At 42.0% G+C, this 10,999-nt stretch overlaps 1 protein-coding gene across 2 annotated transcripts in view; it reads left to right on the top strand.

The window, feature by feature from the left end:
• The first annotated feature begins 520 nt into the window (after positions 1-520).
• LOC130558992 (MAM domain-containing glycosylphosphatidylinositol anchor protein 1) overlaps positions 521-10,999 on the top strand; it is a 161,204-nt gene continuing 150,725 nt past the window's right edge. For both annotated transcript variants that reach the window (XM_057341788.1, XM_057341787.1), the window contains exons 1-2: positions 521-1,272; positions 2,539-2,628. In XM_057341788.1, coding sequence (XP_057197771.1) covers positions 2,562-2,628 — 67 coding nt within the window. In that variant the 5' untranslated portion in view covers positions 521-1,272; positions 2,539-2,561. The remainder of the gene's footprint in view (positions 1,273-2,538; positions 2,629-10,999) is intronic.

The following is a 10,999-nucleotide window of genomic DNA, read 5'->3' as shown; positions in this document are numbered from 1 at the left end:
TCCATAGCGAACACGCATATACAGATAAAAAGATGTAGGCCTATAGATTGAATGCATTAAGTCACTGTGGATATAAATGTGCATATAAAAGATTCACAGATTTAAGGTATTTAAAATAAATAGTTCACCCAAAAAAAAGTAATTCTCTCATAATTTAATTTTAAAAAAAAGTTTTAATTATTTAAATAGGCTTCAAAATGTGCTTCCCTTTATATTTGTTCCCTTTTGATATTAGGTTGAAATGTCACCTGGCCATGTTTTGTGAGATTTTCCGCCAAACAAAGACAATTCACACAAGTGTCTTGAATGCTGAGATGTCTTGAGGTAAAATCTGCACGTAATACTCAGCTCTTGAATACACGACCTCATACAAGATGTGTTTGCTTATCATGAAAAGGGTCAAAGTTGACGGCGAGCTCTCGCTTGAATTATAATTAGCTCAAACACGCCGCCTAGCGGCCATCAGATCAGTGCACCTTCGGTGACGACAGACAGTGTGAGAAACTGATGGAAGGGGAGATGAGAGGGAGAGGAGGACAGAGAAAGGAACAGACAGGAGGGGTGGCAGAGACATTTGTGATTTTCTTTCTTATTTAATTGGTCCTCCGGGATTCAGGGCGAGCCCTCCGCGCGCAGCAGCGGAGCTTTAATTGGCTGGAGATCCACCAAAATACTATTGGAAAAAAGCGCAGAGTTTATACAGTTCAGACCCCCGGTCCGTTCTCAAAAACACACTCATTACCAAGTCTGGCCAGAACAGGAGAGAGACTCTTCAGAAGCCTGTTCAGAGGTCAGACGCGCATCCATCCGCCCCACGGCACGGACTATAAACTGTATCGGACCATCACCAGAAAGATCTCTGCGCGCATCTCTTCTCCGCCACTGGCAGCGCGCAAAGACGCGCAAGCTCTCCATCGACGAACGCGCAGCTGATAGGAAAGCATCATAGTAGAAGAGTTTAGACCAGTCGAGCAGAGAGATCGAATCGCATTCCGACCGCCGCTTTCCACGAAGACGCCGTTGGACGCGTGGACGTGTGCTGGCTTTCTCGAGAGTTTCACATCAGCTGAAGTTGCCTGTGAGAATGTGGTGGGATTTTGTGCTCGTTTTCTGGACGGAGATGCATCAGGAACACGCATAGGAAGTACATAAGCATCTGGAACTCCAGTGCGCTACTGAAAGTCTTGTGTGATCGCTTTTATTCTAAAAGGGAATTAACTATTTAAGTATTTATTCGCTCGTTGTGAGCAGGCTGAGCCCGCGCATACGAAGGTAGGCTACACTTTAAATCTGTATTTCTTCTATTCGTTTGCATCTTCAACGCAAAGACTGCGCAAAGTGTCCACACCTAAATGTCCAAAGCTGTCAAATGTTTTGGTGGAGTAACCCAAGTTATTTTAAGGAGAGGTTTTTAGAGTAGCTACAAATAGTTCCTAATGATAAAAACTGCACATTGTAACTAACTATGCAGTAGACACAGACCCAGGAGAGAACTTTTTCTCTCTGATCAAACGAGTTAGACGTGTTTGTCATTTTAATCATGCAAACAGAACTGTTTAGACATTTAAAGTGAACAACGGTTAAGTGCTCAGGAATTTAAACTTGATTCGCATATCTTTCTAATGTTGGACATTACATTTTTTGTGACGAATTTGCAATTTGCATGATGATAAAGGAAATGACAAGAGCGACTCGTGTTGTATTTCCTGACGAAGTCTATTGTCAAAAACATGATATTGATATCATGATATTGGTAAATGCTCGGTGCAGAATTTGAACCGTTTACAAGCCCCGATCTATGTCACAGTCAGAACACCGCATTTTTGGAGAAACTGTGATTTATGCATGGAACTGCGAGAAAAGCTCATCTCCAACTCACAGGGTTGCAACCAGTTTAGACACGTCTCCTAAGTATTTAACTTGTTTTTTACAGTTAATTATTATTACATTTTAACTAGTGTAATGCAATGTTCTAGACGGCGCGTAAAAGTATTCAATAATACGCGCGCATAGTGCTGTATTTTTAGTAAGTAGATGCTCTTCATTGGTTGTAGCAGTAACACAAATAGGTATCAGTCGGTGCGTAAAAGTACGTTTCTCTCTCTGGTGAATGCATGCAACCACGCGCAATCGGATCTTTTGCATCGTGCACCCTGTGCGTTATTCTCGATCTGACCAACTTCAGATAGAATTAATAAATCATGTATCTGATCGTCCTTAACCCCCCACCAATTTCAGAAATAACCCGCGATTGCTGCATTCAGTCCCATCAAACCACAGCACTGCTTCTGTAATCTGCAGATAATCCAAGATTGGGAAAATGAATTGTGTGCCCTTTAACCCCCCATCCGCATGGATGCACTGGTAAAACGCAGGGATAAAAGCATACCTGAACTGGCGAATAGTGTGTTGTTAGGCGACTTTAATCTCTGATAGAGATGATTATGAAGATGATGGGATGATTTCTGGCTGCAGGAGTTGTCATTTGCTTTGGTGTCGTGCGCAGGTGTGATTGTGCGTTTTTCTGGTTTCCCGCAGGTAATGAGGCATCGCACCTGAAGATGGAGCTTTTCTGGATTTTATTATTTTCGGTCCTACACCGGTACGCGCGAGCGCAAGGAGTTTACGGTAAGAACCTCACCGAAAGATCCGCGTGCGCTCTGGGACGCACCCTGTTCTAGAACAATATGCACACAGACGTAGCACTCCATAAAATCATACCTTTATCAAGTAGAATGAATGGTTATAATAAGATGCCTTGGAAAGATTAAAGTTCCCTCATGCATTAAATGCATTCCTAATGCAAATGCTTTGAATGCATGTGCAAAGATTCATACTGCATAGAATGCGTTCCTAATGCAAAGACACCTAATGCATATTGAGCTTCTAAAGCAAGGTTTCCAAATGCATTTTTTGCATTCCTAATTCATTTGGTTTTCATAATTAGACACATTTTCTGCATGTATTTGCCGTAATGTGCAGCAATTTATTTGTGACATGATACTCATTGCATCACCTCGGCACTTGCCAAAAATAATTTCTTCTTTGCATAATTAATCTTTTTTCTATCGGTGTACCCTTGCATGTACTGCACTTACTTTCAGATTAAGGACTTAAAAAGCTCAATTAAATGCATAGCGAGAGAGAAGCACTTGTCTCATTTTGTCACACCGAGAGAACATTTAGAGCTTCAGAACATTATGCTGTTAAAAACAGGAAAAGGAAATTATGGCTGTGTTTAGTTTTTGTTTTGAGGCGATAAAAGCTAGTTTTAGGGATGCAAACCACAGTCTACGGTGTGCTTTTTTTAAAAAGTGATTTACACTTCTGCAGTTATTTTCTTGTTTTTCATCATTCGTTTGACAGGAGAGCTGTAAGTGTGTGAGGTGAGTCGGTGACTGATGGGAGTGATCTATACCTACACAGGATTGAAAGAGCTTGGTCTTTCGAAAATAAAAATTCGGTCATCCTCATGTCGTTTAAAACGTGTATATGACTCGGAACACAAAAGGAGATATTTTGAGAGATGTCACAGTGGTGTCCATACAATGGAAGTTCTAAGGGGTCCATTGTTGTTTGGTTACCAGCATTCTTCAAAATATCTTCTTTTGCGTTCCTCAGATGAAAGAAAGCCATTCAGATTTGGAATGACATGAGGGTGAGTAAATGATGAAAGAAGTTTCATTATTGGGTTAGCTATCACTTTAAGTCACTTACTTGCATCTGTGGAACCTTTTTCGAAGGCCCGCGTCTTTCTCATCATGCCCACAACCTCACCTGACTTTTAAAATTAATGTCATGCCACACGTCGCCGCTCCGATCACGTCACACTTAGACAATGTTGACTGACCTTTTTAGTCTTTATTACTTTTGCTATGCAGGTACGCTCAATTTAATTTTGTTGTGAGGGCCTCATAGCCAGGGGTAAAAAGCGGCGGTATGGTACGAGAGAGAATGCCAGCTCAGTTAATTAAGGGCGTCAAAGCCCCAGAGTTACAGAGACTCCCTTTCAATTCCTCCCACTGCTTCCTTTCTTTGCTTTAGGGGCTGTTAACTCTCTCTGATCGGGACTTTAATCAGTTTGAGGATGTCTCAGGTTTGCTCTGCGAACACATTTCACCCCAGAATCAAAAGCAGAAAGCAAACAAGAGGTTATTATGCATAAACAAAATAAAGCCTGGTTTCAAGATCATTTGTATTCTTGCGATCATTAAAGAGTAACTATTACAATGTCCCTAAAATTACATATCATGCGGTGTGTGTGAATGTAAGCAGTCTGCCGAGTTGTAAAGCCAAAAGTGAACGAATAACAAAGTTATTGGCTTGGGAAAAAAGGAGTCGACTCTGAATCCCGCGAATGAGTCATCTGTCGTTCTAATTTCACTTCCGGGTCGGATTTGCGTCATTCGTGCCCGCCTACGTTCCATTTCCGACACGCGGTAGACCAATCACAGCAGACTAGACCATCTGACCAATCAGATTCAGAGCAGGCTGACAGAAAGGAGGGGATTTAACAGACAAGGCTTAGTTTAAGCCAGGACTACACCTTAGTTAAATGAGGACATTAAAGGCACTTTTATAAAAATGCCTTAGAAAAAACATCACTGGTTTGCATCTTGAGAAACAAAACAATGGCACTGACATATTTTAAGATATGTCAGGGCAAGTTATTTTCAGTTTAGACAGGTCAAACATTCATTTTAGTCTGGGACTAGTCTTAAACCTGGTCTGGGAAACCGGGCAAAAATATTTACTCTTTAAGCACCGTTATTTTTGTTTCGGTACTACAGACATAATTTGTAGTTATTCCCATTTTGTTGTAGGCTAATGCTAAATAAACTAGTAATAGTAGATAGGGCTGTCACGATTATTAAATAATCGTCAGATCGCGATTGTTTGACCTCATCGCGATGGTTTCAGATCATCGCAATTATCGCACATCTCTATAGAAGACACTAGGGGGCGCTGTAGTGCATCTGCATATTGCATATTTTATTGTATATATTGTAACTAAAGCATGGAAATACTTGTAAAATGTACCACCACAACACAATCACTTAAAAAAACTAAAGCATATACCATAAAAATAACCTGCAGTACAATTTCATATTATTTCAGTGTGAAAACCAGTCTACCAAACTCTCATTAACATACAAGTAAACTTTTATTGTAGTCTTGCAAGTGAGGAAAAAAACAGACTAGAAGCTTTTCTATGACTGATAGCATTTTAATGGTGGCTTCAATTCACTCCTGATCAATTTACTTAAGTTACAAGTATTTGGCGGTTGTATTATTGACAGGTAAAAGCCTAAACCTTAAGTACGATGACCCAATTTTTTCCTATGTATTTCCAAGAAAAAGAACATAGTCTTTATATTCAGAACAATATGGTCGTTTCAAAGCTGAATAAAAAATGTATGATAATTAAAAGTCAAAGCTCTAAAACAGACAATTAATTGTCATAATCGCAATGATTTATTAGACAATTAATCGTCAGCCAAATTTCATAATCGTGACAGCCCTAATAGTAGACAGAGACAGGGCTACTTTTTAGTTGCGTATTTTAATGTTCATTTCATTTATTACAGCAAAATTGAGTCTTTAAACTTCATTCCCAGTTCTCTGTTTTCTCTTTCCACACATTTTCTCCTTTTCATATCGTCCTGCCGTCTGTATCTTACCCAAATGTGCTCATATCGCTCCTGACTGTCTTCTCTTTGGATCACGTCTGCGCTTCTCCACACAGTTGTATAATCTCGCTTCTGTCTCACCAGACGTCGTCTTTCTCTTTTCTGCTTTGTCACTCTTTTCATCCACTTCTTACTTTTCATCTCTCGCGTCCTCCGGCGCTGCGCATTCACTGTAGTATGATGTGTGCGTGTGTCACTAAACTCTATTAACCTGTGGGTCAGTATGTTTACCCTGCGGCCCCCGTAGTTAAAGCGTTAGTGACCCATGCCTGGTCGGGGATCTCCCGGGATCTCCGGATATCCTCCCTCAAGCTGAATTTTGGGTAGATTTTTGTCAGGTTAATCTTTAGTGTTATGTCATGACTTTGACACACAGACGTATGGGTTTAATGTCTTCGTGAAGTGCGTGTGTGTGTGTGTGGGTGACGTGTGTGTCCACAGGCGCCCGTGACCAAGTGTGAACAGTTGGCGTGCTTTGACTAATGCATGAGAGTTTCTGGGTAAGGGAAAGTCTATAATATACAAGCCATGCATAATACATAAAGCATAAAGTCTATACATGAAAGATATTTTTTGGAGCGTTTCATACGGTGCTTAACCCAGACAACTTTTAACATCGTTTCCCACTTGTAACATTGAAAGGAGTTTAGAGCCGCTTTAAACCCGAGATCACGGAGCTCTGCTTCTTTTGCTCTGCGTGTCTGTTTCTGTCTCTCGCTTTGAATACGCCAGGGTTATGCAACCTAACGAAACGTGTTGAATGTTTTCTGATGAGAGCGCTATTCACGTGCCGAGCTGTCTGATACGGCATAATAACGGCTCTTTCTCTCATACATATCAGTTCATGTGTTCAATAATTAGGTATGTAACGATTCACTGTGAGCCGGTTGAAAATCGATTATAATGTGTGACGATTCAAATCGGTTGAGGTGTGAACTGAATCGCAATACATTTTTTGAACAGCAGGGGCCGCCATGTTCACTGCAAACCTACACGTGGACATGCTGATATTTCTTAAATGCAAAAAATCCAAGAAAAGCACAGACAGTATTAGTTTGTTTATATTAAAGAGACTTTTTCTATTATTAATTTGTTATAAAATTGCAGTTGAGTTTTGTTATTTAAAATAAAAGATAATTTTATTATACAAAGAAACGTGAAGCATTTAAGAAATAATGCAAGGGAAGTTGTTCATTTCTAATTTGTTTCAACTCATTTTGTAAAAATAAATCGTGTGTAAATCGTGAATAAATCGCATCGTGAGATCAGAATCGTGAATCGCATCGCATCGTGAGTGAATCGTTACATCCCTATCAATAATACAACAAAACTCCTCTCTCTTACACACGTTTATGGTGGTATGTTGTTGGAAAAACACTTTTTACAGATTTTATTCCCCGTGAAACTGGCAAAGAAGTGATTTGTAAATGATGTGGAGAGATGGTCACAGGTATGATCGATCGATGGTAGGTACTGCGTATATTAAGGTTGTTTTGATAGCGTATATAAAAGCAAACATGCAGTGAATTATACACTGAAGCACCGCCTCATGCTCCTTATAGCTGAAATGAATAGTTCACATAAAAATGAACAGAAAGTATTTCACTGTCACGACTCTTTCTTCTGTGGAACACAAAAGAAGATATTTTGAGAAATGTCTCAGTGGTTTTGTGTCCATACAAGGGAAGTCAATGTGGTCCAGTGTTGCTTGCGTTCTTCAAAGTATATTCTTTTGTGTTCTGCAGAAGAAAAAAAGTCATACAGGTTTGGAATGACATGAGGATGAATAAACAGAAAGAATTTTCATTTGTGGGTGAACTATTCTTTTAAATGCTTTTTGTTTGCACAATGCTGTAGTTAAAGGATCTGCCAGCAGGGGTTGGCTGCTTACACTAACCAACCAGCCTTCTCGGCTAGGCCACAAGCCCAAAGAAAAAACATAAAAACTGACGCCCCCCCGTATCCGTCCATCCCTGTGGGAGCGATACGGTCAACACTCTTGTTGTAGCTCCAACCATCTGACAGCCAGCACAAGGCCAATGGATGCTCGGTGAGATCATGATGAGGTAATGACAACCCACAGGAGCAACATATGTACACGAGCTTTGCCTGACGGAGGCTAAAACTTTCTAGAATTGTGCGTTTTTTGCAAGAAGAAAGATATTTTGCTGTTTTTACGTTTCCTGTCTACGTGTCCTTCTTTTCCTTCTCTACATCTTTCACAGGAGCATCGTTCATCTATAATCCGTTTGTTCTTTATGGCATCTGTCAATGCTTCCTCTCCAAACGTCTCTTGCCTTCGGCTGGCTTGTTCCACATGCCGATCAGAGATTTTTTACCTAAACTTCTTTCCTCGTCTTACTCGTCTGTCTCTCTCTTCTTCTCTGTGCTGAACAAACACAGCCTCCTCCGAACAGTTTTGCATTATTAATGCTGTAGCATCAGAACAGAGCAGAACTGGGCTGTATTCAGGGGTGGGAGATCATTGGAATGTTTGTGCCAAGTCTATTATGGCGTGGAGGAGAGTTAGATGTGTGTTTAACAGAATGAGCTTGACGTCAAGTTTCGCAGTGTGTGGCGATACATCAGAGCTAAAGTTGTCGCATTGTAAGCAGTGAAGCTGTCTGAACTGGACCTGTCGGGGAGTTTTGTGTTTGAAATGCAATGAGAGTTTGCTGAGAACTGAGCGCTTGTGTTGCATCAGGCAGTGCATTCTGACTCTGACACATTTTGGAAAAAAGGTCACATGAAAACATGAAAATGTGTAAATCATTGTGGGAAGACATGCAGCACTCGCTCACTCGCACACTTCCTCTCTTTCTCTCTCTCTCTCTCTGTGTAAAGCATTGTGGTAATACATGCATCACTCTCCCTCTCTGTCTGTCTTTCGCTCGCTCACTCACTCTCTTTCTCTCTCTGTGTGTAAAGAAGTGTGGTAATACATGCATCACTCTCTCTCTCTCTCTCTCTCTCTCTCTCTCATTCACTCATTCACTCACTCACTTAACTCGATCACTCACTCACTTAACTCGATCACTCACTCACTCACTCACTCACTCACTCACTCACTCACTCACTCACTCACTCACTCACTCACTTAACTCGATCACTCACTCACTTAACTCGATCACTCACTCACTTCACTCGATCACTCACTCACTTCACTCGATCACTCATTCACTTCACTCGATCACTCACTCACTTCACTCGATCACTCGCTCACTCGATCACTCACTCACTCACTCACTCACTCACTCGATCACTCGATCACTCGATCACTCATTCACTCACTCACTTAACTCGATCACTCACTCACTTCACTCGATCACTCACTCACTTCACTCGATCACTCATTCACTTCACTCGATCACTCATTCACTTCACTCGATCACTCACTCACTTCACTCGATCACTCATTCACTTCACTCGATCACTCATTCACTTCACTCGATCACTCACTCACTTCACTTGATCACTCGCTCACTCGCTCACTCACTCGATCACTCACTCACTCACTCACTCACTCGCTCGCTCACTCGATCACTCACTCACTCACTCACTCACTCACTCACTCACTCACTCACTCACTCACTCACTCACTCACTCACTCACTCACTCACTCACTCACTCACTCACTCACTCACTCACTCACTCACTCACTCACTCACTCACTCACTCACTCACTCACTCACTCACTCACTCACTCACTCACTCACTCACTCACTCACTCACTCACTCACTCACTCACTCACTCACTCACTCACTCACTCACTCACTCACTCACTCACTCACTCACTCACTCACTCACTCACTCACTCACTCACTCACTCACTCACTCACTCACTCACTCACTCACTCACTCACTCACTCACTCACTCACTCACTCACTCACTCACTCACTCACTCACTCACTCACTCACTCACTCACTCACTCACTCACTCACTCACTCACTCACTCACTCACTCACTCACTCACTCACTCACTCACTCACTCACTCACTCACTCACTCACTCACTCACTCACTCACTCACTCACTCACTCACTCACTCACTCACTCACTCACTCACTCACTCACTCACTCACTCACTCACTCACTCACTCACTCACTCACTCACTCACTCACTCACTCACTCACTCACTCACTCACTCACTCACTCACTCACTCACTCACTCACTCACTCACTCACTCACTCACTCACTCACTCACTCACTCACTCACTCACTCACTCACTCACTCACTCACTCACTCACTCACTCACTCACTCACTCACTCACTCACTCACTCACTCACTCACTCACTCACTCACTCACTCACTCACTCACTCACTCACTCACTCACTCACTCACTCACTCACTCACTCACTCACTCACTCACTCACTCACTCGCTCACTCACTCGATCACTCACTCGATCACTCACTCGATCACTCACTCGATCACTCATTCACTCATTCACTTCACTCGATCACTCATTCACTTCACTCGCTCACTCGATCACTCGCTCACTCGCTCACTCGATCACTCGCTCACTTCACTCACTTCACTCGATCACTCACTCACTTCTTTTGCTCTTTTTCGCTCTCTTTTAGTCACTTGCCCTCTCTCTCTTTCACACTTGGTTCAGTTGCATGATCTGATCCTGTGCTCCTCCTCTACCCCGCTGGTCTCTTCACATCTCACCTTTGTACTCGAGGTATATTTGCGTCATAACTGTCAGTATCATTGCGAATAAAGCGACAGGTGTTCATCACTGTCAACTTGTTAATGACTCAAGGTTCACGGTGTTAGTGAAGTATTGTTCTTTTGGATTTACCACCAGAACTTTACGTGCGCAAAACGGCACCTGTGTCGGCTGCGGATGCAACAGATGCGAACAATGCGAGCCTGCATTCCAAACGCGGTTTATCAGAGACGTGAAGCCATGAGAAATGCTTTACTAGAGTAAATCTGTCTGGGAGCATTTATATGGTGTCTGCTGGTTAAGTTAGTAAGAAACATGGTGATGAGCATTGCTGCTCTTGAATATACACATTTCTAAATACTGTCTTCTGTGTTTTACAAGTGTTTTGCTGTGGTCCATACGAAACGTCTCTAACGGTACAGGTTGTCTACTGTGATCTGTGTAAGTGTGTGTGTGCGTGTGATTTTTCACTCATGACTGACTCTGTTTGACAGCCATTTCTCCTCCAACACACACATCTGATTAACCAACATCTGACAACAAGTGTTTGAGCAATGATGAGAGAGATCACACACACACACACACACACACACACACACACACACACACACACACACACACACACACC

The sequence above is a fragment of the Triplophysa rosa genome, linkage group LG9 (assembly GCF_024868665.1).
Source record: "Triplophysa rosa linkage group LG9, Trosa_1v2, whole genome shotgun sequence".
NCBI lineage: Eukaryota > Metazoa > Chordata > Actinopteri > Cypriniformes > Nemacheilidae > Triplophysa > Triplophysa rosa.
Note: the sequence above shows the minus strand (reverse complement) of the source record. Positions and strands in the feature narration are given on the sequence as shown.